The 27,568-nt window shown below is 47.5% G+C and overlaps 1 protein-coding gene across 1 annotated transcript in view; it reads left to right on the top strand.

Annotated features, from left to right (window-relative positions):
- The window catches only part of LOC119963867 (chitin synthase chs-2-like), a 146,129-nt gene that overhangs the window by 57,761 nt on the left and 60,800 nt on the right, over nucleotides 1–27,568 (top strand). Inside the window, exons 6-9 of the mRNA XM_038793263.1 lie at nucleotides 8,034–8,207; nucleotides 11,360–11,540; nucleotides 14,135–14,236; nucleotides 20,847–20,988. Coding sequence (XP_038649191.1) covers nucleotides 8,034–8,207; nucleotides 11,360–11,540; nucleotides 14,135–14,236; nucleotides 20,847–20,988 — 599 coding nt within the window. The remainder of the gene's footprint in view (nucleotides 1–8,033; nucleotides 8,208–11,359; nucleotides 11,541–14,134; nucleotides 14,237–20,846; nucleotides 20,989–27,568) is intronic.

Here is a 27,568-nt window from a genome sequence, read left to right as displayed (position 1 = left end):
TTTTGTTCCTTCATTCTATCCATATAGATTCTGTCCTTGACCCTTCCGAGACATCCTCTCTCTCCAGCACTGCAACTTTCGCTTCACCAATGCTGCCATCCATCCTCCTTTCCTGAACACCTTGGATCCAGGAATATTTAATACCCAGTCCTTCCCTTCTTTGAGCCAGATCTCTATGATCCCCATAACATCATATTTTTATGTTGCAATTTGCATTGGTAACTCACCGATCTTATTTATAGAACTCTGTGCATGAACGTATTTGCATCATAATTCTAATTTAGATTTTCTTTCTTATGCTGAACCACCTAACATTCTCAGACTATCTGCCTGCCACAATATTCTTTGTGACTTGGTATCCGTCTCTTAATATTAATTAACCTGGTTCACAAACCCCTACAAAGTTAGTTTAGACCATCCCAAAAGGTTTTGTCTCACCATGGAAAATGACAAGGAAAGCAAAAAAATAAAGCAAAGATAATAAATTGGTGATGGGTCAGTTTCAGTGGGTTAAGTGCAGATTTATCTCAGGTAAATTGGATACAAAGATTGGAAGCAAAATTGTAACTGCAACATTCAGCTACCTCAAATAAGGATGTGGTTCAGGTCGAGTCGAGGTACAATCCCCAGAAGGAAAATGGGAGCAAACAAAGTCAGAGCTCCCTGCATGATACAGGAGTAAGGTGAAGCAGAAAAAGAATGCCTATATCAGCTGTCAGACAGACAACACAGGTGAGTATTTCAAAAAAATCCAGAGGGGAAGTGAAAAAGAAAATCGTGGGTGTGATTCAATGGCCTCATTGCTCCTGATCCGGTGTCAGGATAAGGCTGGTGAATCTTGCAGGAGGCCTTTTGTGAGATTAGCGAAATGCCTTGCGAGATTTAACGAAATCTCCCGAAACATCGCAATCTGATCTCAATCTCACTGGGCGTGATCCAGATCTGCATATTTAAATCATTTAAATATGTGTTCTCAGGATTCTCCTGAAGCCTGGAAACCAATGGCCGTGCCTGGGAGACCTCACCAGGATAACATTTGGTACTGGTTTCCACAAACGCGGACCAATGGCACCTAGAGGGCTCTCCCAGATCACGGAACACATCTTGGTGTTCGAAGACAGTGCAGGATAGCACCCGGCACTCCCTCTGATACCTGAGCAACTTGGTATTTCCTAGCAGTGCCACACAGGCACTGTCAGGGGGACAAGGTGCCATTGCCTGGCTGGCAGGAGTGCTGCCAGGGTGTGGTGATCCACTGTGTTAACTGTGTGTACCTGTATTACGGGATGTACGGTCGTACCTACACTACAGGTTCGCCGGTAGCCCCTGCCGGCTAGCTCTGCCCAGAAAGAGCCGTATAAATATGCATGACCTCCTCCTGATCAGCCATTCTGCCAGCTGCAGTAGGAGGCTCTGCATCTGACTGTAATAAAGCCTCAGTTGTACCAATCCGAGTCTTTCGTGCAATTGATAGTGCATCAATTTATTACAGTCAGATTTTCTACATTATGGACATCAGGATCAAACCGGATCGCCTGCAGCTGGATCTGCACTCGCCAGACGCCAGAAATGGCTTTAATCCCTGGCTAGCTTGCTTTGAGGCATACATCAACGCTGCGACCCCGCGCCGACGGAAGCTCAGAAGATCCAAGTTCTATACTCCAGGTTGAGCTCCAGTGTATTCCCGCTGATCCAGGACGCCCAGAATTACGCAGACGCTATGGCACTCCTTAAAGAGAACTACGTTCAGAAGACAAACACACTCTTCGCAAGGCACGTACTCGCCACTTGCGTACAACTATCTGGTGAGTCGATCGAAGACTTCTGGCGGGCTCTTATCCCACTCGTACGGGACTGTGACTGTCAGGCTGTCACGGCCACTGAACATTCCAATCTCCTCATGCGTGATGCATTCGTGTCGGGGATTGCGTCGGACCCCATCCGACAACGACTGCTGGAGGGGGCCACGCTCGACCTAGCGGAGTCGAAAGCTTTAGCGTTCTCCATGACGGTCGAATCTCGCAACGTCCAATCCTACCCTGCTTGCCGCGCAGCACACCCCTCCTACTCCTCTTGGACCCCCCCCCCGCCTGGGGCCACTCCTACTCAATATGCCTGCACTGCCCGCCACACCACGCACTCTGGGAGTCCCCGCTGCTACGTCTGCGGCCAGCAGAAGCACCCCCGCCAGCGCTGCCCAGCCCGCGCCGCCACCTGCAAATCCTGCGGTAAGAAGGGCCACTTTGCGGCGTTATGCCAGGCCCACGCAGTCGCTGCTATCGCGCCCAAAATTGCTCCCTTCCCCCAGCTGATCGCACAATGGGCGCTGCCATCTTCTGCTCCCGGGGCCACGTGCGACAAGTGGGCGCCGCCATCTTCTCCCCCCAGGTCCACTTGCGGCCCGTGGGCGCCGCCATCTTGCCCCGCCAACACAACGTGCGCACCATGGGCGCCACCATCTTGCCCCACGCCCGCAACGTGCGCTCCAAGGACGCCGTCAACTTTCCCCGCCCCTACAGCGTGCGCTGCATGGGCGCCGCCATCTTCTCCCCAACAGGTCCTCCGGACGTTGCCATCACCACCATTTTGTCTCCCCCATGGGACTGGAATGCTGGACCTGGGTCGCCGTCACTCCCCATCTGACTCCTCGGATGACCACCCGCTGCTTGCCTCTATGACGCTAGACCAGTCCCGTCCTCACAACCTGGCTACCGCATCGACGACAGTGCTAATCAACGGCCACGCGACCTCTTGCCTACTGAACTCCAGGAGCACCAAAAGTTTCATCCACCCAGACACGGTAAGGCGCTGCTCCCTCGCGGTCCATCCCGCCAACCAACGGATCTCCCTGGCTTCCGGATCCCACTCTGTCCCGATCCGAGGTTTCTGTGTGGTCAATCTCACTGTTCAAGGCGTAGAATCCAGCGGTTTCCGCCTCTACGTTCTCCCCAACCTCCGTGCTGCACTTTTGCTGGGTCTGGACTTTCAGTGTAACCTCCAGAGTCTCACCCTCAAATTCGGCGGACCCCTACCCCCATTCACCGTTTGCGGCCTCACGACCCTCAAGGTTGACACCCCCTCCCTCTTTGCCAATCTAACTGTGGATTGCAAGCCCAGTAGCAGACGGTACAGCACCCAGGACAAGGCCTTCATCAGGTCCGAAGTCCGGCGGCTGCTTCGGGAGGGTATCATCAAGGCCAGCAATAGCCCCTGGAGAGCCCAAGTGGCAGTGGTTAAAACTGGGGAGAAACACAGGATGGTCATGGACTACAGCCAGACCATCAATCGGTACACGCAGCTCGACGCGTACCCCCTCCCTCGCATATCTGATATGGTCAATCAGATTGCACAGTACCGGGTCTTCTCAATGACCGACCTTAAATCCGCCTACCACCAGCTCCCCATCCGTAAATCGGACCGTCCATACACTGCCTTCGAGGCGGATGGTCACCTCTATCAATTTCTTAGGGTTCCCTTCGGCGTCACTAACGGGGTCTCGGTATTCCAAAGAGCAATGGACCGAATGGTTGACCGGTACGGACTGCGGGCCACGTTTCCGTACCTGGACAACGTCACCATCAGCGGCCACGATCAGCAGGACCACGACGCCAACCTTGCCAAATTTCTCCACACCGCCACTCTCCTCAACCTTACCTACAACAAGGAGAAGTGCGTGTTCAGCACCAACCGCCTGTCCATCCTCGGCTACGTAGTCCAAAACGGACTCCTGGGGCCCGACCCCGACTGCATGCGCCCCCTCATGGAGCTTACCCTCCCCCACTGCCCTCAAACGCTGCCTTGGGTTCTTCTCCTACTACGCCCAGTGGGTCCCAAACTAAGCGTACAAGGCCCGCCCTCTTATACAGTCCACTCAATTTCCCCTCACGGCCGAGGCACAACATGCCTTTGCCCGTATTAGAGCAGACATAGCCTAGGCCGGGATACACGCAGTAATGAGACACTGTCCTTTCAAGTAGAGAGCAACGCTTCAGATGTCGCCACTCTAAACCAGACAGGCAGACCCGTGGCATTCTTTTCCCGCACCCTTCATGCATCTGAAATTCGACATTCGTCTGTTGAGAAGGAGGCCCAGGCTATTGTTGAAGCGGTGCGGCATTGGAGGCATTACCTGGCCAGCAGGAGATTCACTCTCCTCATTGACCAATGGTCGGTAGCTTTCATGTTCAACAACACGCAGCGGGGCAAGATCAAAAATGATAAAATCTTGCGGTGGAGAATCGAGCTCTCAACCTACAATTACGAGATTTTGTATCGCCCTGGCAAGCTCAACGAGCCCCCAGACACCCTCTCTCGAGGTACATGTGCCAGTGCACAAGTAGACTAACTCCGTGCCCTGCACGGCAGCCTTTGTCACTCGGGGGTCACTCGATTGTACCACCTCGTCAAAGCCTACAATCTGCCCTACTCCGTCGAGGAAGTACGGACAGTCACCAGAGACTGCCAGGTCTGTGCAGAGTGCAAGCCAGACCGCGCGCACCTGGTGAAAGCGTCACGCCCCTTTGAATGCCTCAGCGTGGATTTCAAAGAGCCCTCCCCTCCACCGACCGCAACACATATATCCTCAGTGTGGTCGATGAATTCTCCAGGTTCCCCTTTGCCATCCCATGCCCAGATATGACGTCTGCCACCGTCATCAAGGCCCTGAACTCCATCTTCGCTCTGTTCGGTTTCCCCGACAACTTCCACAGTGACAGGGGATCCTCATTCATGAGCGATGAGCTGCGTCAGTTCCTGCTCAGCCAGGGTATCGCCTCCAGCAGGACGACCAGCTATAACCCCCGGGGAAACGGGCAGGTAGAAAGGGAGAACGGGACGGTTTGGAGGGCCGTCCAGCTGGCCCTACGGTCCAGAAACCTCCCAGCTGCTCGCTGGCAGCAGGTCCTCCCTGATGCATTGCATTCCATCCGGTCTCTACTGTGCACCGCCACAAATAACGCACCCCATGAACGTGTTTTTACCTTTCCCAGGAAGTCCACATCCGGGGTGTCGCTCCCGACTTAGCTCGCAGCTCCAGGACCAGTTCTACTACGTAGGCATGTCCGACTCCACAAGGTGGACCCCTTGGTGGACAGGTAGAAAGGGAGAATGGGACGGTTTGGAGGGCCGTCCAGCTGACCCTACGGTCCAGAAACCTCCCAGCTGCTCACTGGCAGCAGGTCCTCCCTGATGCATTGCATTCCATCCGGTCTCTACTGTGCACCGCCACAAATAACGCACCCTGCTCCACGTCAACCCCCAGTATGCCTATGTGGAGTTCCCCGACGGCCGCCAGGATATGGTCTCACTCAGGGACCTGGCTCCCTCGGGTTCCACTCCCACACACTTCGCCACCCTCCCCTCCCCCAGCGCTCCCAGCATTAGCCCCACCAGGTCCATCCCTCCTTCCCCTGCCCACGCTAGAGGACGAGGAAGATTTTGGCACGCTCCCGGAGTCATCCAACTACTGGCCAGCACCAACACCGCCAGCACCGACGTCGTCGACGCCGACACCGCCAGTACCGACATCATCACCACCGCTACGTCGCTCCCAGCGAACCGTCAAACCGCCGGGCAGGCGTAACCTCTGACGGGCACCAGACTACAAGATGGAAATATACTTTTTTTCCCCTCCCCCCTGTAAATTATTCACAAATCTGTATATAGTTCCACGCCACCCCCGCCAGACTCATTTTTAACAGGGGGTGAATGTGGTGATCCACTGTGTTAACTGTGTGTACCTGTATTAGGGGATGTACGGTAGTACCTACACTACAGGTTCACCGGTAGCCCCTGCTGGCTAGCTCCGCCCACAAGGAGCCATATAAATATGCATGACCTCCTCCTGATCAGCCATTCTGCCAGCTGCAATAGGAGGCCACGCATCTGACTGTAATAAAGCCTTAGTTGTACCAATCCGAGTCTTTCGTGCAATTGATAGTGCATCACAGGGTGCCAGGTTGACAGTGTCAAAGTGCCTGAGATCTAGTTTGGCACTGCCAGGGATTGGGTCAGGGGAGCTTCACCAAATAGAGGAGAGGGGGGTGAGTGGATGTTCCTGGGGATCTCCCTGAGGTTGAGGGGGTTGAAAGCAGGGGTGGGTGATTGAAAGGTGTGGGAGAGATTGGGGCAGTCAGGCAAAATGGTACCCGGATCTGCGAGGAGTCTTTCCTGCTGGGCTGGCCAGCAGGAAATTACTCAAGTGCGGCCTTGGCGGAGAGAAACTCTGTGAGGACAAAAAAACCTGGCAAAGTTGAATAGCAGGGCGCTTCTTGTGCCCATATATGAAAACGATAAAATGAGGAAGGAATGGCCGCTAACAGAAAAATAAACCTAAAGTGTTCTATAAGGATATAAGTAATGGAAGGACAGGTGGGTTAGATGAGGGACAAAAAAGGAGAATTATAAATGATGCGGGGGGTGCATGGCTGAGATACTAAATGAGTCTTATATGGCTCCACCAAGGAAGATGCTGCCAAAGCCAAAATGAAGATAGAACATAGAACAGTACAGCGCAGAACAGGCCCTTCAGCCCTCGATGTTGTGCCGAGCAATGATCACCCTACTCAAACCCATGTATCCACCCTATACCCGTAACCCAACAACCCCCCCCCCCCCCCTAACCTTACTTTTTAGGACACTACGGGCAATTTAGCATGGCCAATCCACCTAACCCGCACATCTTTGGAATGTGGGAGGAAACCGGAGCACCCGGAGGAAACCCACGCACACACGGGGAGGACGTGCAGACTCCGCACAGACAGTGACCCAGCCGGGAACTGAAGATAGTTGAGATAAAATGGACAAAAACTGACGAAGAAGGGTAGCACAGTGGCGCAGTGGGTTAGCCCTGCAGCCTCACGGCGCCGAGGTCCCAGGTTCGATCCCACTCTGGGTCACTGTCTGTGTGGAGTTTGCACATTCTCCCCGTGTTTGCGTGGGTTTCGCCCCCACAACCGAAAGATGTGCAGGCTAGGTGGATTGGCCACGCTAAATTGCCTCTTAATTGGAAAAAGTGAATTGAGTACTCTAAATTTATAAAGAAAACTGACAAAGAAAAGATATTATAAAGGCTAGCAGTACTCAAAGTTGGTAAGTCGCCCACCACTCTTGGAAAAAGCTGTTGCTATCCACCCTGTCCATACCTCTCATAATTTTGTAGACCTCAATCAGGTTCCCCCTCAACCTCCGTCTTTCCAATGAAAACAATCCTTATCTACTCAACCTCTCTTCATAGCTAGCACCCTCCATACCAGGTAACATCCTGGTGAACCTCCTCTGCACCCTCTCTAATACATCCACATCCTTCTGGTAATGTGGCGACCAGAACTGCACGCAGTATTCCAAATATGGCCTAACCAAAGTCCTATACAACTGTAACATGACCTGCCGACTCTTGTACTCAATACCCCGTCCGATGAAGGCAAGCATGCTGTATGCCTTCTTGACCACTCTATCGACCTGCTTTGGCACCTTCAGGGTACAACGGACCTAAACTCCCAGATCTCTCTGTACATTAATTTTCCCCAAGACCCTTCCATTGACCGTGTAGTCTGCTCTTGAATTGGATCTTCCAAAATACATCACCTCGCATTTGCCTGGATTGAACTCCGTCTGCCATTTCTCTGTCCAACTCTCCAATCTATCTATATTTTGCTGTATTCTCTGACAGTCCCCCTCGTTATCTGCAACTCCACCAATCTTAGTATCATCTATAAACTTGCTAATCAGGCCACCTATACCTTCATCCAGATCATTTATATATATCACAAGCTACAGTGGTCCAAGCACGGATCCCTGTGGAACACCACTAGTCACCCTTCTCCATAGGTCAGTAAAGAAACTGAATGGCAGGGATGTTTTTCGGCACTGCTGCCATCAAGAAACAGACTGCTAAACGCAAGCGGGGTGGGATTTAACTTCTGTCCGCTGAATCACACCCTATGACACAAGTTTTCCGACATGAATTATTGCTACAATTAGACACTGCTTGGTACATCCAAAGTTAATTTAACCAACATTATCATATTTTGCAGATTGGACAAATACAAACCAAGTTCTTCAAAATCGCATGAAGACAATTTTGACTTTGAAGCACACATTTATTTTGATGATGCTTTTCAGCTCACCATTCCAGAGGCAAATATACAGGAAAGAGTTGCGAATGAATATGTGAAGAGCCTTGTTTGCATAATGGAGGACATTTACAGGTACTAGAACTAACTTATATTCATTTTGGATTCCTGCTCATGCAAATAAAACTCATAATAATATCGACAAGCCGCTGACTAGAAACTGCACTCCACGGGCAGAATTTAATGGCCCTTCTTCTGGCAGTGAGTTTGGAAGTGAGGGGGAGTTTAACTTGGCAGGACGATGCTCAGTGGGAACCATATTGTCGGACCGCTACCACCTGATTAAGTGGAGTTAGTTAATGCCAGTTTAATGGTCTCATTCCATCACTGCTGAGATGGAAACAATGGTGGGTGCAGAGTCGCCATGCTGGAAGTCTGAAAAGAAAAGCCTCGTTGGGGGAGGGGTCTCTCATTCAAAGGCAGTCACATTGGCAGACTCATGAGCAGAGCGAGTTGTGACGAGGAGCTAGGGTGGATATGGCAGTGGGAGAGGAGAAACGTGGCAGTATCTGGAGATTAGGGATCTCCAAATGAATAATAGGGTTTCCTGCCCAAAGCCCAAGCAGTGTAATCCACCAGATTCCCAATCTATCGCTGGCTTCAGACTGTGAATGAGGGCGGGAGGGCTATTTGATGCTTCCCCTGCCTCTTAAAATTAAGCCAGAGGCCGCAGCAGGTGAGTAGGTGGAGGGAAAGGCATTCTAGACATATCCTGGGTCCATCTGCCGGCAAACCTGTGGGCAGCGGAATGTAAATTTCTGTCCGAGGCTTTTCCCCATTCAGTAAACCATCACTAAGTCTCTCATTAATGTCAGCTCCTTCCTCTTCTCCCTTCAAACATGTAGCCCGTGCCTTTTTTAAATTTGTGGAAATGCACTTTGATCTAAAATGCACTGAGACTCAATTTCAAAACCTTTCACTGAGAGAAGAAATCAATTAGAATACCCAAAACTGTAATTTTTATTTTTTTATTTATGCCCATTCCTAATTGCCCATGAGAAGGTGGTGGTGAGCTGCGTTCCTGAAATAGTGCAATCCATGTCTTACAGGAATACCCACTGTGTTGTTCGGGAGGGAATTTCAGGATTCTGCCCCAGCGACAGTGCAGGAATGTAGATATAGGGCGGGATTCTTCAGCCACGCATATCCGGTGACCAGAGAATCCAGCCCAAGGTCAATAGACCTTTCCATTGACCGCATCTCACCTGTGGTGAATCTTGCGGCAGACGGGGTGGAAGAATCCAGCTATAGCTCCAAGTCAGGATAGTGAGTGACTTGGGGGGGAATTCGCAAATGCTGTTGTTCCTGTGTCCTTCAAGGTGGTAGGAGGTCAGGGGTTCAGAGCTGCTGTTGAATGAGCCTTGTTGAGTTGTTGCAGTACATCTTGCAGTTATTACACACTTTTGCCACTGTGCCTCAATGGTGTGAGAAAGTGAACATTTAAAGTAGTGGATTAGGTGGCAATTAAGAGGACTGCTTTTTCCTGGATGGCGTTGAGCTTCTAGAGTGTTGTTAAAGCTGCACTCATCCACCAAGTGCATAATATTCCATCGCACTCCTGACTTGTGCCCTTTTGATGGTGGACACACTTTGCAGGGTCATGAGGTGAGTTACTTGCTGCAGGAATCCGAACATGCTCTTGTGGCCACCATACTTATATGGCTAGTCCAGTTCAGTTTTTTCAATGGTGACCTCCAGGATGTTGATAGTGGGGAATTTAGCGATTATATGTCAATGGAAGATAGTTAGATTTGCTCTTGTTGGAGATGATCATTGCCTAGCACTTGTGTGGTGTGAATGTTACTTGCTGCTTAACATTCCAAGCCAGAATATTTGTTAGGTCTTGCTGTATTCGGACACGGACTGCTCCAGTACTAGATTCTGAGATTTCATTCAAGTTGTGAACTGTCTAACCAAAGCAAAACATTTATTCTATAAGTATAAAAAAAATCATAAACATGGTTAATGCATTTTGTAATTAAGCTTGACATAGTTCAGAATTACAAAATGATGCATTTAATCCAGGGGTGGGAAAACTTTTCCGTGCAAGGGCCACATTCAGAAATTCACAATTCACAAAGGGCCGCATAAGTAAAATAATTACTTCACCCGGTTATGATTCTGGGCGCCTCATATAGAACATAGAACAGTACAGCACAGAACAGGCCCTTCGGCCCTCGACGTTGTGCCGAGCAATGATCACCCTACTCAAGTCAACGTATCCACCCTATACCAGTAAGTAACCCAACAGCCCCCCCCCACCATTAACCTTAAAAAAAAACAAAAAAAAACAAATGTTTAAAAAAAATGTTTTTTTTTTTAATTGTCTTGGTGGGCCGCAGAAATACCTTTGGCGGGCCGCATGCGGCCCGCGGGCCGTAGTTTGCCCACCCCGATTTAATCCATATAGCAGTTAAATTAACAATTATTCAGGTGATACAATAGATAAAATGTTTGCTGGTACTATATTACTCAGTACTTTCTGATCATTTGTTACAATAATGGCTGTTAACTGCAGCAACAATTGAGCGAGATATGATCAGACAACTATGACATGATAGAAACTGTGAACCTTGTTTGCCTTGCACAAGTATCCACTTAAAAGAAAGTGTAATCATTATTATACCTTTTAAAAGGAGAACGAATGGGTTAGTGCAATGTGATTTATCCTTTAGTTTGCTTCTCACAACTTTGTATCTGAATTTCAAGTTTATGTTTTGGTGGGTGGTATCATTGATGGAGGAGGGACATTTCAAGTGTTAGATTTAAGGCGCTGTGTGAACAAGTGATTCTAACAGTAAAACTGCTTCAGTATCACAGATGTCCAGGCGGCATGGTAGAACAGTGGTTAGCACTATTGCTTCACAGCGCCAGGGACCCGGGTTTGATTCCCGGCTTGGGGCACTATCTGTGAGGAGTTCTCCCCGTCTCTGCATGAGTTTCCGACGGATGCTCCGGTTTCCTCCTACAAGTCCCAAAAGACGTGCTGTTAGGTGATTTGGACATTCTGAATTCTCCCTCTGTGTATCCAATCAGGTGCCGGAGTATGGCGATGAGGGGATTTTCACAGTAACTTCATTGCAGTGTTAAAGTAAGCATATTTGCAACACTAATAAAGATTATTATTTTGAACATGTATTTGTCTCAGTGCTGAGAAATACAATAGCTTGGGTTCCAATTTCAAGAACTTGCTGTTACTTTTTAGAATTAAATCTTTAATTTTTCAGGACTTTTTCATGTGAAAAGCAGAATTTGAAGGGTGAACAGGAAGATGAGGAAATGGTAACGCAAACCATAATGGAGACACCTTACGGTGGGAGAATCACCTACACTCTTCCATATGGCAACATGCTGTATGTTCATTTGAAAGACAAGCAGAAAATTCGGCACAAGAAGAGATGGTCTCAAGTACGTTTCAATAATGAAAAGAGCACAAAACTAAAGTAAACTATACAATTAGAAATGTGAAGCAGAAATCAGTCCAACTAAATATAAAACATGAAAACTCATACTTAAAGATGTTGAATATATTAATGTCTCGTTCTTCAAAGCAGAATTTCACATGCTAAATCAGAGACTGTATACCAGCTTTTCCTCAAGCTGCACTCCTTCCTATTCATGTTATTGAACCTTCTTTTTTAAATTTAGGAAAGGGTGAGACATTCTGTGTGCAGACAATGAAGGCTGACCTCATTGATTTTAAAGATTTTAGGATATCCATTTTTTAATGTAACAGAAAGACATGTCAATGAGTGTTCAATAGGGCTAACACTATAATAAACAGAACACAAAATCATAAATATATTTTTTACACTAATCTAAATTATAGCTCAAAGGTCAGAATCTGCAATTCTCATTGTTTACAAACTATTCTGACAAAATATTTCTCAGCACAATCATACAATTCCATGGTAATTTTGTAGTGAATCTAATGAAAGAGTTGTGAATTTCAGGATGTGGCAGTCATTCTGTAAGTAAATAAAAAGCCGATCAAGCTTTTCATTTTGGAGTGTGTCGCTACTGCTCAGAAAGTTCCCTCTGGTAATAATATGACTTCTGCTATACAGTGATGCTGACAGTGTTTACGAGCATTGTAGCTGTTCAGTTATTGGATTTTACGAGATACCATAGCCCAGTAAGAAGTAAACAATATGAGTGTGTAAGATTTGTACTGGGTGAGATGTTGTTTCAATTAAACTCATAACCTCAAGAGATCTGAACTGAAAAGTTTAACGTTCAAATGATAATACTCAAATTTTGTCAAATTAAAAAGCATTCATTTTGACCTGTCATGTTAACATTATTTGTGTTATGTATTCTTAATGTCCCTTTGTCTGTGGATTTGCCACTTTCAATATCATGACAAATCATCGTAATTATCTTCTAGCAGGCTACAGGGTTATAACAATCTGCCTTTCTATAAAGTGATAGAATCATACAGCACAGGAGGAGGCCATTTATCCCATTGTGCTTGTGCTGACTGTCCGAAAGTGCTAACTCATTATATATAATTGCCTACCCTTTCTCCATAGCCAAACAAATTTTCCTTTTTAAGGATACTGTTCAATCTGCTTCCATCAACCATTCAGGTCATGCTTTCCAGATCACACCAATTTGCTGCAGAGAAAAGTTCTCTCTCTCGCCTCTGTCCATCTGAAATCATCGAATTTACAGTGCAGAAGGAGGCTGTTCAGCCCATCGAGTCTGCACCGGCCCTTGGAAAGAGCACCCTACTTAAGCCCACACCTCCACCCTATCCCCATAACCCGGTAACCCCACCTCACCTTTTGGGCACTAAGGGACAATTTAGGGCAGCATGGTAGCATTGTGGATAGCACAATTGCTTCACAGCTCCAGGGTCCCAGGTTCGATTCCAGCTTGGGTCACTGTCTGTGCGGAGTCTGCACATCCTCCCCGTGTGTGCGTGGGTTTCCTCCGGGTGCTCCGGTTTCCTCCCACAGTCCAAAGATGTGCAGGTTAGGTGGATTGGCCATGATAAATTGCCCTTAGTGTCCAAAATTGCTTAGTGTTGGGTGGGGTTACTGGGTTCTGGGGATAGGGTGGAGGTGTTGACCTTGGGTAGGGTGCTCTTTCCAAGAGCCGGTGCAGACTCGATGGGCCGAATGGCCTCCTTCTGCACTGTAAATTCTATGAAATTTTAGCATGGCCAATCTACCTGACCTGCATATCTTTGGACTGTGGGAGGAAACTGGAGCACCCGGAGGAAACCCACAGAGACACAGGGAGTACGTGCAAACTCCACATGGACAGTCACCCGAGGCCTGAATTTAACCCGGATCCCTGGAGCTGTGAGGCAGCAGTGCTAACCACTGTGCAACCGTGCCACCAATTATCACTTATATTTGTAGTTATATTTATAATTATATTTGTCAATTATCACTTTAACTTTTCACTAATTTTGTGGGACAATGTCTAATTAGTATTGGATCTGATTTCCAGGAGATTTATTGGCCCTGCTGTTGGATGATTTGGGAGGTTTCAGCTGTTTAGGGAAGCTGCGTGCTGAAGAGATGGTCTGTGCCTAATCCAAAATTGTCAAGTGGTGTGTTGTAGCAATAGATTTAGTGATCTTCAAATAGTTTCCTGAAGGTAGTTGAGATCGAAGTTGCCTTTGGCTGTCAATGTTATTAATCGAGGCTAATTTGAAATCTTATCAAGGTCAGAGGCACAAAAGGTATGGGAGTTAGAAATCGGAAGCCGAATAAGATATCTCTGTCTCCAGGACATTGTTAGTAATTTGATGGAGAAGTGGAAAAACTGAGCTCCAAAATAATAGAGGAATTTAAGAGAAATTTATGATCTGAACCCATGAATTACTGGATGGGAGGCATGTGACTAACGTTTAGAGAAACCTCACTTATTAATTTAACATTTCATGAGTCTCTAATCTAGACTACAGCAGGAATAATGGAGAATGCTATGCTTTGGTTTGTCCTGTGTCTCATAGCATTTTTATCGATATCTCATCTGCTTCTTTTCAGATCATGTACATGTATTATTTGCTGGGGTGGAAGTTAAATCGAAAGTACTTCAACTTAATGGGAATACTTGAAGATGAAATATTAACTTTAAATGCTTTAAAGGTAAAGAATGAGATTTTCTTTCAAGTGCCTCAAAAAGATGGTGTGATAGCAGTTTATGGATACTTAGGCTTAAATTTTCCAGCCCTTCCCAATGGTGAGATTTTCTTGTCCCGCGAACGATGAACTCCCGCCGTGGGTTCTCTGGCGGCAGACCGTAAGGACAAAGGGAAACCCGTTGACAGTGGTGTGACCTTTACCCTTGAAGAATTTGGTCACCCAGGGCTGAAAATGCATTTCTCTAAATTTAATTTCTTTAATGATTTATTTGCCTCAAAACCTCCTCAATTGTAAAATGTTTTATCCTCGTACTAAGTTCCAATGCACCATAACTGACATTGTGTCTTGCCTAACTACAAAGCCAATTTCATTGTCCAATCAATGTTTTTAACTGCTCTGTAACTGCTTTTAACTGCTTCTTTTGACCTAACATCCAAATCTTTCTGAATAACACCTATAACATGAATAATACTTTCTGATAGGAATAACACTTTCTGATTTAAAATGAGAGGTGATCTTAGTGAAACATAGAAGACTTTGAGCTGGCTTGTTAGGATAGATGCTGAGAGGATGTTTAAGCTCATGGGGGGTTTTGAAATTTGAAAAGAACAGGTTTTCATTTACGATGGAGGTGAGGAAGAATTTCTTCTCTCGGAGGATTGTTGGTGTTTGGAATTTTCTTCCCCAGCTAACAGGGGGAGCTGGGTCATTGAACGTACTCAAGGTTGATTTGGAGAGATTTGTATTTGACAATGGAATCCAGGGTTATTGGAGGCAGTTAGAAAAATGGAATTAAGGCCACCAAAAGGTCAGTCATTGAACAGCAGAGCAGGTTCAATTAGCCAAATGGCCTACTCTTGCTCCTATTTCTGATGTTTTTAACTATTATACTTTGAACAGAAGTGTCTGAAGATTAATGTGTGTGATGAACACATGCAAGTTCCTGTTTATGTAGCATTCCTGTTTATTAGAGGCATAAAGAAACCAATACTGACAGGATGGGTTTGGTAAACATAGAACACAGAACAGTACAGGCCCTTCGGCCCACGATGTTGTGCCGACCATTTATCCTCATCTAAGATCAACATAACCTACACCCCTTCAATTTACCGCTGTCCATGTGCCTGTCCAAGAGTTGCTTAAATGTCCCTAATGACTCTGACTCCACCACCTCTGCATTCACTCCACCACCAGTACAATCCACACACCTTCCCTATGTAAAAAACCTACCACTGACATCTCCCCTATACCTTCCTCCAATCACCTTAAAATTATGTCCCCTCGTGACAGCCATTTTCGCCCTGGGGAAAAGTCTCTGGCTATCCACTATATCCATGCCTCTCATCACCTTGTACACCTCTATCAAGCCACCTCTGTTCCTTCTTTGCTCCAGTGAGAAAAGCCCTAGCTCCCTCAACCTTTCTTCATAAGATATGGCCTCCAGTCCAGGCAGCATCCTGGTAAATGTCCTCTGCACCCTCTCCAAAGCATCCACATCCTTCCTATAATGAGGCGACGAGAACTGGACACAATATTCCAAGTGTGGTCTAACCAGGGTTTTCTAAAGCTGCAACAAAACCTAGCGGCTCTTAAACTCAATCCCCCTGTTAATGAAAGCCAATACACCATGTGCCTTCTTAACAATCCTATAAACCTGGGTGTCAACTTTGAGGGATCTATGTATGTGGACCCCAAGATCACTCTGTTCCTCCACACTTCCAAGAATCCTGCCTTTTACCCTGTATTCAGCATTCAAATTCGACCTTCCAAAATGAATCACCTCACATTTATCTAGGTTGAACTCCATCATCCACTTCTCAGCCCAGCTCAGCATTCTGCCAATGTCCTTTGTAACCTTCAACATCCCTCGACACTATCTACAACTCCACCAACCTTTGTGAAAACTTACTAACTCGCTATTGGAAAACTTACTAACTCGCCCTTCCACTTCCTCATCCAAGTCATTTATAAAAACCACAAAGAGCAGAGGACCCAAACAGATCCCTGCGGGATACCACTGGTCACCGACCTCCAGGTGGAATACTTTCCATCCACTACCACTCGCTGTCTTCTTTCGGCCAGCCAATTCTGTATCCAGACAGCCACATTTCCCTGTATCCCATGCCCCTTAACTTTCTGAATGAGCCTACCATGGGGAACCTTATCAAATGCCTTACTGAAATCCATTTACACCACATCCACTGCCAGACCTTCATCAATGTGTCTCGTCACATCCTCAAAGAATTGAATGAGGCTTGTGAGGCATGACCTGCCCCTCACAAAGCCATGTTGACTATCTTTAATCAAACTATGTTTTTCTAAATAATCATAAATCCTATCTCTCAGAATCCTTTCCAATATTTTGCTCACCACATACGTAAGACTGACTGGTCTGTAATCCCCAGGAATTTCCCTATTCCCTTTCTTGAACAGGGGAACAACATTCACCTCCCTCAAATCATCCGGTACTACTGTAGTGGAGAGTGAGGACGCAAAGATCATCACCAATGGTGCAGCAATCTCCTCCCTCGTTTCCCGTAGTAATCTTGGATATATCCCGTCAGGCCCAGGGGACGTATTTATCCTGATGCTTTTCAAAATTTCCAGCACATCCTCCCTCTTAATATCAACCTGTTCCGAGTCTAATAACCTGGTTCACGCTGTTCTCATGAGCAACAAAGTCCCTCTCTCTAGTGAATAAGTAGGGGATGGAAAAAGTGGAATTTGAGACAGGATAGACAAAGTCCTTTTTATCTATGACAGGATCCCCTCCCGGAAGTCATCTTGAATGAAAGGCTTGACTTCCAGTTGGGTGGGGAGCTCTTCTGAGGAGATATGTAGTGTGGTTGAATGAAATGTTATTTAGATTCTCTCAGCAGTAAGAATCGAAGTAAGGTCAGGAAATATGAAAATTCTACGTGCTTCAGGTTTGGGTATGACAACACTTTAAGATTACTGAAAAGAGTGGTGATTCTAAGCAGAATGGTTGGAATAAGCCACTTTTTTAGTACAGATGTATTGAGTGAGATACCTTTGACGTTTGCAGGCTGGATTATTAACTGCAGACTGTCCTGGAAATCCAAGAATGTAACGTTAAAACTTTCCAAAGGCCAGAGGAGTTGCCCATTGTTGAGTGAGTTTCCGGTACAATCAGTGTATATGTATCTGGTCAAAATTAATTGTGTACCTTAGGAGATAGGTGATGTCTACTAAGGCAGGTATAACAAGTTTCAATTACTCTCTTTGTTATGAGTCCTGGTTGGGGAAATGGACTATTTGCTGCCTCCTTTTCGCTGATTGTATTGGGTCCACACAACGATGGGTATGAGATTTCACAAGGATAAGGGTTGAGCTTTGTCCTATAATTACTGTTGGAAGGTTCTAGGTCCGTAGCTAATTTGCAGATCATGTAACCGGTACCAGCCATCATTTTAGTCCAATGTCCATTTGATTTGATTTTGATTTGATTTGATTTGTCACATGACTGAAGTACAGGGAAAAGTATTTTTTTGCGGCTAAGGAAACGTACACAGTACGTACATAGTAGACAAAAAAGAATAATGGACAGAGTAAATTGATAAATGATACATCGACAAACAGTGATTGGTTACAGTGAGGAACATTGGGCCAAACAAAGGAAATAAGCTGAACATAAAGTTAGATTTAAACATTTTATGGTCTATTTCATGTATTATTGACACGGCACCTGTACAGTAGTACCAAGACTTATCTACTTTTATACTGCAACCCCTTGCAATGAAGGCCACCATTCAATTGGCCTTCCGAATGACTTGCTGTACCTGAATGCAAACATTGAGATTCATGTACTGTGCATTTGGTTGTCTCTCTTGTACTGGGCAGCAGGGTAGCATGGTGGTTAGCATAAATGCTTCACAGCTCCAGGGTCCCAGGTTCGATTCCCGGCTGGGTCACTGTCTGTGTGGAGTCTGCACGTCCTCCCCCTGTGTGCGTGGGTTTCCTCCGGGTGCTCCGGTTTCCTCCCACAGTCCAAAGATGTGCGGGTTAGGTGGATTGGCCATGCTAAATTGCCCGTAGTGTCCTAATAAAAGTAAGGTTAAGGGGGGGGGTTGTTGGGTTACGGGTTGCGGGTATAGGGTGGATACGTGGGTTTGAGTAGGGTGATCATGGCTTGGCACAACATTGAGGGCCGAAGGGCCTGTTCTGTGCTGTACTGTTCTATGTTCTTCGTTAAATTAATATTTGGCTTTTCTATTCTTCCAATCAAAGTGGAAAATCTCCCATGTTCCCACACAGTATTCCATCTGTCAAATTTATGCCCACTCCACTTGCTTATCTCCACTAATCTGATTCTATATTTTGATAATTTGAAGGAAGATTAATTCCCACCATTGTATGGTTTTATCCATTATTTCCAGAGCTAAATCACTTCCTTCTCATTTTCTCCTGTCCTTTTGAAGTGCCAAATACCCAAGAATATTCAGATACCAGCCTTGTTTACCTTGCAACCATGGGCGGGATTCTCCGGAAAGATTTCTTAGTGTGGTAGCGAGCAGGAACTTCCCGGCACTCGGCCAAGTGAGGCCGGCAACGCTATTCAACGTTAATTGGTTCACTTAACGCGGCTCCACGGACTTCTCGCCACAAAGGAAGACCTGCCAGCCGATACGCCAGTACCGCGCTCGCCAGCCCCCACTAACAAGGTCACGCAGCACTTAAACTGCACTTGCTCAGCCACCCCAGCCAGCTCGCAACAATGGCGCCCAGGAGACCGGCCCCAGGATTCGGGAATGCAGATGTGGCATGGCTACGAGATGCCATGGAGGCCAGGAGGGATGTCCTGTTACCCTGAGGGTCCAGCAGATTCAGTCACAGGGCAGCCAGCGCTGCCTAGGATGAGGTGGTGGTGGCTGCGAGCACTGGGAGTGTGACCAGGTGGACTGGCCTCCAGTGCCAGAAAAGGTTCAACGACCTACACCAGGCAGCACGAGTGAGTCAACACCAACTCTCCCACCCCCCCGTGACCTTCTCACCCACCCGATCATTCATGGCACCAACTCTCCAAGTGACTCCATGTGACTGCCATCCCTCCCTCCACCCCCTTCTCCCTTCAAAACACCCTCCGCCCACCTCTGTGAACCACGCATGTGGCTCTCTGTCTCCTCAGGGTAGGGTATCAGACATAAGGGGCGGGATTCTCCCGCAACTGGCTGGATGGCCCGATGCCAGCGCCAAGAGCGGCGGGAACCATTCCGGCGTTGGGTCGACTGGAAGGTGCTGAATCCTCCGCACTTCCAGGGGCTAGGCCAGCGCCGGAGGGATTGGCACTACGCCAACTGGCGGTGAAGAGTCAGCGCGCGTTGGCGCATGCGCAGAACCGCCGGCGTGGTTCTGCGCATGTGCGGGGGATTCTTCTCTGTGCCGGCCATGGTGGAGCCATACACAGGCCAGCGGGGAAGGAAAGAGTGCCCCTACAGCGCAGGCCCACCCGCAGGCCGGTGGGCCCCGATCATGGGGCCAGGCCACCACGTTCCCCCCCCCCCACCGTGGCCGGATTCCCCCCCTCCCCCGCGCCCTCCGAGGACTCAGCCAGCCAGCCTACAAGCTAGATTCCGCCATGATGGACCATGTCCATTTCACGCTGGCGGGACTGGCCAGGAAACGACGGCTGCTCGGCCCATCGGGGCCTGGTGAATTGCCGGGGGGGGGGGGGGGGGGGGGCGCTGCCAACATCCCCTGGCTGGCGTGGCGTAAACCCCGCCCTCGCCCGAAAATTGCCGCTGGAGAATACGGCAGCCGGCGTCGGAGTGGAGGGGGTGGGATTTGCGCTGCCCCCTGGGGATTCTCCAACCTCGCAGGGGGTCGGAGAATCCCACCCAAGAATCCTCACGTCCTTCGAGGAGCGGTTCCTGAAGGTGACGGGTGGCCAGGTTCACATTTTTAAAAAGGAGTTCTAATCGGCGTCAGTATGACCACTTATTGGGGAGGCCGCTGGATATGAGGTGCTCCCATTTATTGCATGGAAATAGAGCTTAAGTTGTGATAATTTGTTTCTCGCCACGTTACGGCTATGGGAGTGGCCGGTTGCATCGCAAACTGTTTGGTGCCTGGCGTGGTTCTGCCTCTCCCGCTATTCACCGGTCTTGTTTCGCTTGAACGAGAGTGCAACAAATCAGAGAATCGCACCCCATGGGCTGGATTCTCCGACCAGCCACGCCACATTTCAGCCTCGACCCGCCGGCGGGATTCTTTGTTTCCCATTGTGTGGTAGCTCCATGCCTTCGGGAAACCCCCGGGCGCCGGCAAAACGGAGAAACCCGCCCCATGTCTCTGTAATGGTTATCATATCATTAATTTATTTATATTTGTGCGAACGCTTCATCCCTCTTATTGCATGCTGCGAGCATTCCAATAAAGAGTTCTAAACTCTGCTTTTTATTGCTCTGCCTACTCTGTACTTATTTCCGGTGCACTATTATGATTACATACTCTGACCTTTCTTGTCACACTCTGGTTGACCTTACCTGTGTTATTAACTTGCACTATTGCCTGATATTTTAAATACACAGGAGTGTGTTTATTGTTGACTCAGACTGAAGTATCTCATTTTGTTTGTTATTATTGTGTTAAAAAGACTGAGAAGGAGAACACTTACATCCTGGCTTTGGATGGGGACACTGACTTCCAACCCTCAGCCATAATCTTGTTAGTTGACAGACTGAGGAGATACCCAGGTGTCGGGGCTGCATGTGGTCGGATACATCCAACTGGAACAGGTATGCAGTTATATTTAACTCGACACAAAATCATTTCTACACAAACTCATTTCTGTATCTTTATTTTAATTGCAGTGTACATAATACTGGAAAAGAAAATAAGATAGCATCATAGATTGCTACTTATCAATAATATCAATATGTTATTGAAATAGAAAATGGTGTTTCCACAGTTACGTGCATTTTAAGTAAAATATTTAAACTGGGTCATGAATGAAAGGAATCAACTCACCTGGTATCACCATCTCTACAACAAAGGACAGTAAATGAGAAAAAAAAATTAACTGAGTGAAATTCTAAGTACCATTGCAAGTTATTACATTGAAAAAGTATGTTTTTGTACTTATTTATCAAAACAAGAATCGAATTTTTAAAAAATCACAGGGCTGGAATATCCAACCCCGATGCCAGAATCGAGTCCGATGACGGGGTGGAGAATCAGTTTTGGCCCTTCAAGCCTGCTCCGCCATTTATCCCAATCAGGGCTGACATCCAATTCAGTCACCTAATCCTGCTTTCTCCCCATAGCCTTTGATCCCATTCTCCCCAAGTGCTATATCTAGCTGCCTCTTGAATATATTCAATGTTTTAGCATCAACTACTTTATGTGGTAATGAATTCTGCAGAATCACCACTCTTTGGGTGAAGAAATGTCTCCTCATCTCTGTCCGAAATGGTTCCCCCTGAATTCTCAGACAATGACTCCTGGTTCTGGACACAGCCATCATTGGTAACATCTTCCCTACATCTACCCTGTCTAGTCCTGTTAGAATTTTAAAAGTCTCTATGAAATACCCCATCATTCTTCTGTACTCCAGCGAGAACAATCCTAACCCAGTCAATCTCTCCTCATATGACAGTCCGGCCATCCCTGGAATCAGTCTGGTAAACCTTCGCTGCACTCCCTCGAAAGCAAGAACATCCTTCCTGAGAAAAGGAGACCAAAACTGAACACAATATTCCAGGTGTGGCCTCACCAGGGCCCTGTATAATTGCACCAACACATCCCTGCTTTTGTACTCCAAACCTCTCGCAATGGAGGCCAACATGCCATTCGCCTTCTTTACCGCCTGCTGCACCTGCATGCTTACCTTCAGCGACTGGTGCACAAGGACACCCAGGTTGCAATGCACACTCCCCTCTCCCAATTTACAACCATTCAGGTTGTAAGCTGCCTTCCTGTTTTTGCTTCCAAAATGAATAACCTCACACTTATCCAAATTATACTGCATCTGCCATTGATTTGTCCACTCGTCAAACCTGTCCAGATCATGCTGTAGGATCCCTGCACCCTCGCCACAGTTCACCCTCCCATCCAATTTGGTATCATCTGCAAACTTTGAGATGTTACATTTTGTTCCCTCATCCAAATCATTCATATATATTGTGAATAGCTGGGGTCCCAGCACCGATCCCTATGGCATCCCACTAGTTACTACCTGTCAATTTGAAAAGGACCCATTAGTTCCTATTCTTTGTTTCCTCTCTGCCAATCAGTTTTCTATCCACCTCAATACATGTCTCCTAATCCATGTGCTTTAATTTTGCACAATAATCTCTTATGCGGGATTTTGTCAAATGCCTTCTGAAAGTCCAAATATACCACATCGACTCGCTCCCCCTTGTCAACTGTACTGGCTACATCTTCAAAGAATTTGAACAGATTTGTCAGGCATGATTTCCCCTTCATAAATCCATGCTGACTCTGACTGATCCTGCCACTGCTTTCTAAATGTTCCGCTATAAAGTACTTGATAATGGATTCAAGAATTTTCCCCACTACCGATGTTAGGCTTACTGGTCTATAATTCCCTGCTTTCTCTCTACATCCCATTTTGAATATTGTAGTGATATGAGCTACCCTCCAATCTGCAGGATCTGATCCAGAGTCCATAGACTCCCGGAAGATGACCACCTATGCATCCACTATTTCCAGAGCCACCGTCTTAAGCATCCTGGGATGCAGATTCACATGTCCTAGCACCACTTCCCTACTAATGTTAATCTCCCTCAGTTTTTCCCTCTCGCTAAACCTTTCATTCTCCAGCATTCAGGGGGCGGGATTCTCCGACCCCCCCGCAGGGTCGGAGAATCGCTGGGGGCTGGCGTGAATCCCGCCCCCGCCATCTCCTGAAGACTCCGGCACCAGAGATTCGGTGGGGGCGGGAATCACGCCGCGCCTGTCGGTGTCCCCCCCCCCCCCCCCCCCCGGCGATTCTCTGGCCAGCGATGGGCCGAAGTCCTACTGCTGTCATGCCGGTCCCGCCGGCGGGAATCAAATCACCTACCTTACCGGCAGGACCAGACGGCGCGGGTGGGCTCCGGGGTCCTGGGGGGGAGGGGCGGGGTGATCTTGCCCCGGGGGGTGCCCCCACAGTGGCCTGGCCCACGATCAGGGCCCACTGATCAGCGGGCGGGCCTGTGCCGTGGGGGCACTCTTTTCCTTCCGCGTTCGCCTTAGTCTTCATGATGGCGGACGCGGAAGTGACCCCCTCCCCTGCGCATGCGTGGGGATGATGTCAGCAGCCGCTGATGCTCCAGCGCATGCGCGGACTTCCGCCGACTGGCGAAGTCCCTTCGGCCCCGGCTGGGTGGCACCAAAGGCATTTCCCGGAGAAATCCGCACCTTTGGGGCGGCCCGACGCCGGAGTGGTTCATGCCACTCCATCCCGCCGGGACCCCCCGCCCCGCCGGGTAGGGGAGAATCCCGGCCCTGGTATCTGATTTGTGTCCTCAGTTGTGAAGACAGAACCAAAGTATGTATTCAATTGCTCGGCCATTTCTTTGTCTCTTATGCATTGCCCTGTTTCTGTCTGTAGGGGGCCGACATTTCTCTTTACCAATCTCATTCTCTTCACATATCTATAGAAACTCTTAGTGTCAGTCTTTATGTTCCCTGCAAGCTTACTTTTTTGTACTGTACTTTTCACTTCTTAATCAATCCCTTTGTATTTCTTTGCTAAATTCTAAACTGCTCCCAATCCTCAGACCTATTATTTTTCTTGGCCAATCTGTATGCTTCTTCCTTGGATCGGATACTATTTCTAATTTCCCTAGAAGCCATCATTTGGCCCACTTACCCATTTTGCTTTAGTGCCAGACAGGAATGGACAGTTGCTGCAGTTCCCACATGCATTTCTTAAATGTTTGCATTTGCCTATCCACTGTCATTCCTGTAAATAACTCACCCCAATCTATCAAGGCCAACTCACGCCTCATATCTTCATAGTTCCCTTTATTAAGATTCAGCACCCTAGTGTCGAATCAACTACTTCACTCTCCATCTTGATAAAATATTCTAACGTGTCATGGTCACTCATCCCCAAGGAGTCTTGCACAGCCAGTTTGGCAATGATTCCCTTCTCAGTACACAGTCTAAGATGGCCTGCTCTCTAGTTGATTCATCCACATATTAGTCAAGGAAACCATTCAATATACACTCCAGGAATTCGTCCTCTACGGCATTGTGGCTAATTTGATTTGCCCAATCTATGTGCAGATTAAAATCACCCATGATCATCGATATTCCCTTATTAATGCATCTCTAATTTCGTGTTTAATGCCATTCCCAACATCACCTCTGCAGTTTGGAAGTCTATATATGACACCCACTAATGTTTTTTACCCCTTGTATTTCTCAACTCTACCTATACAGACTCCACATTGTCAGAGCTAATATCCTTTTTCACTCCTGTGTCAATTTCCTCTTTAACCAGCAGTGCCTTGCCACCATCTTTTCTATCATGTCTGTCCTTCCTAAATACTGAAAACTCTGGGGCATTCAGTTCCCATCCCTGGTCACACTGCAGCCATGTCTCTGTAATCCCAATTATATCATACCCATTTATATCTAGCTATGCGATTAGCTCATCCACTTTATTGCAAATGCTCCGTGCATTAAGGCACCGAGCCTTTAAGTTTGTCTTTTTCACATTGTTCGGCTTGCTCCCAATATTGTTCTCTTTTGCCCGTTTGAATTTTGCCCTTGGTTTCTCCACCTATCACTTTTCTTATTCACTTTTCTACCTATTGTTTTTGTCCTTGCTCCCTCTTTCTCTGATTCCTTGCAAAGATTCCCACCCCCCCTGGCATATTAGTTTAAACCCTCCCAAACTGCTCTAGCAAATAGCCCCCCCAAGGACATCAGTCCCAGTCCTCCCCAGGTGTAACATTTTGTACAGGTCCCACTTCCCCCAGAACCGGTCCCAATGCCCCAGGAATCTGAAACCCTCCCCCGACACCATCTCTTCAGCCACGTATTTATCCGATATATCCTGTCATTTCTACTCTATCACATGGAGCCGGTAGTAATCCTGAGATCACTACCTTTGAGGTCTGATTTCTTAACTTCCTTCCTAGCTCCCTGTATCTACTTTTAGGACCTCATCCCTTTCTTTACCTATGTCGTTTGTATCGATGTGTACCATGGCCACTGGCTATTCACCCTCCCTCTCCAGAATGTCCTGTACCCACTCCGAGACATCCTCGTTTGCGGCCACAGAAACACCTGTCTATTCCCCTTATAATTAAGTCCCCGATAACTATTGCAATGTTACACTTATTACCCCATCCCTCTACAGCAGAAGCAACCGTGCCACGAGGGCAGCACGGTAGCATAGTGGTTAGCGTGATTGCTTCACAGCTCCAGGGCCTCAGGTTCAATTCCCGGCTTGGGTCACTGTATGTGCGGAGTCTGCACGTTCTCCCAGTGTGTGCGTGGGTTTCCTCCGGGTGCTCTGGTTTCCTCCCACAGTCCAAAGATGTGCAGGTTAGGTGGATTAGCCATGCTAAATTGCCCTTAGTGTCCACAATTGCCCTTAGTGTTGGGTGGGGTTACTGGGTTATGGGGTTATAGGGATAGGGTAGAGGTGTGGGCTTGGGTAGGGTGCTCTTTCAAAGAGCTGGTACAGACTCAATGGGCCGAATGGCCTCCTTCTGCACTGTAACTTCTATGATTCTATGAGTTTGGCTGTTGCTGTTTTCCCTTGAGAGGCCATTCTCCTCAACAGTATCCAAAATGGTATATCTGTTCTGCAGCAAAATGGCCACAGGAGATACCTGCAGTACCTGCCTAGCTCTCTTGCTCTGTCTGGGGGTCACCATTCCTTTCTCGCCTGTGGAGTCTGAGCCTGCGGTGTGACCACCTCTCTGTACTTGCTATCCACGATGCTCTCCAACACACAGATGCTCTGCAATGTCTCCAGCCACCGCTCCAGCTCTGAAACCCGAGCTTCCAGGAGCTGTGACTGGAGATACTTCCTGCACACATGCTGACCCTGGGGACTGTAACTGTCCCCAGCATACCACATGGAGCAAGAGGAGCAAACCACAGCTTGGAGCTGTCCTGCCATGACTTATCCCTTTAAATTAAACTTTTGAAATTAAACTTTGAAAAGATGTTTTGTGTCGGATTATATCCAAAGTCTCCTGTATTATTTATTTATATCCTTGTGTGGTGGCTGCGGACTCAGTCTGGGGCCGCCACAGTTGGGGGAGGGCCAATTGGCGGGCTGGGGTACTTCATTTGAGGCTGGGCCAATGTGTGCGGGCGGTCCGGGCCGCGCAAGCGGCTAATGCGGGCACTATTTTGCATGTCCAGGTCTGCAGGCTGAGTCCGTCATGGAGCATGGCGCGGCCGCTGGAGGCCACCGCTGTGCACATGCGCGGTCTCTGACCCGGAAGTGTGGGGTCTGTATCGGCAGCTAGAGCTGCGAGCTCTACGACAGCTGCCTGCTAGCCCCTAGCAAAATGGGGGATCTGTGGCCTTTTGACGCCAGTTTTTCTGGCGTAAAAGACCACAGTTTTCCTGACGGCGTGGGGACATAGTCCCCAAAATGGAGAATCTCGCCCACAGTATTTAAACTGTGTCATTAATTTTTTACTTCCATTTGATTAATTAAATAATAAATTTATCTGCTGAGGACTTTGAAGCAGGTCAGTTTGTCTGGGGGAAATTAATCGCACTGGATAAATTTGAGAGGGGCTGGGATGAGGTTAAAATTGTTATAAATTGGAAATTTAATCCTAACCTACTGCGAGTGTGCTGACTAATTTAAACAGAGGAAATTGGAGTAGAGAATATTTGGTTTATTCAATGGTCAGCTGTAACAAAGATTTGAAAACCAACTGCGTAACATTCCACATCTCACACTAACCATTAAACATCAAGGAAACATTACCGTTCCATATTTGTACCAATACAAAGCTATATCAGCTCATTTTCACAAAACAACCGACACACGGTATCACCCCTAGCAGGTTCCTCAACAGAAACGGAGGATAATCCAGAGAATATTCTATCAGGTCCAGAACTTTGTCATAGAAATAATCTGTCCATCAATGTGTGACTTGTTTCATGTATCAATGCTATTCTCTGTCCAGTAGCCGCAGCTGGTCAGGCCCGCCACACGGTTCAATATCACTAGAACCAAATCCTGGCATCCACATATTCTACTGGTGAGCAAGGCGCAGTTGAACATCCTGGACTTTCAGCGTGTTTAACCCGCGGTGATGTGCCAGTTAGATGCAGCACTCTCCACACCAGCAACAAAAGCATCAGCAATCTTCAAAAGCATTTCTT

Source organism: Scyliorhinus canicula, chromosome 1, assembly GCF_902713615.1.
Source record: "Scyliorhinus canicula chromosome 1, sScyCan1.1, whole genome shotgun sequence".
NCBI classification, from domain to species: domain Eukaryota; kingdom Metazoa; phylum Chordata; class Chondrichthyes; order Carcharhiniformes; family Scyliorhinidae; genus Scyliorhinus; species Scyliorhinus canicula.
The sequence above is the reverse complement of the archived record's forward strand: the minus strand, read 5'-3'. Positions and strand labels throughout refer to the sequence as shown.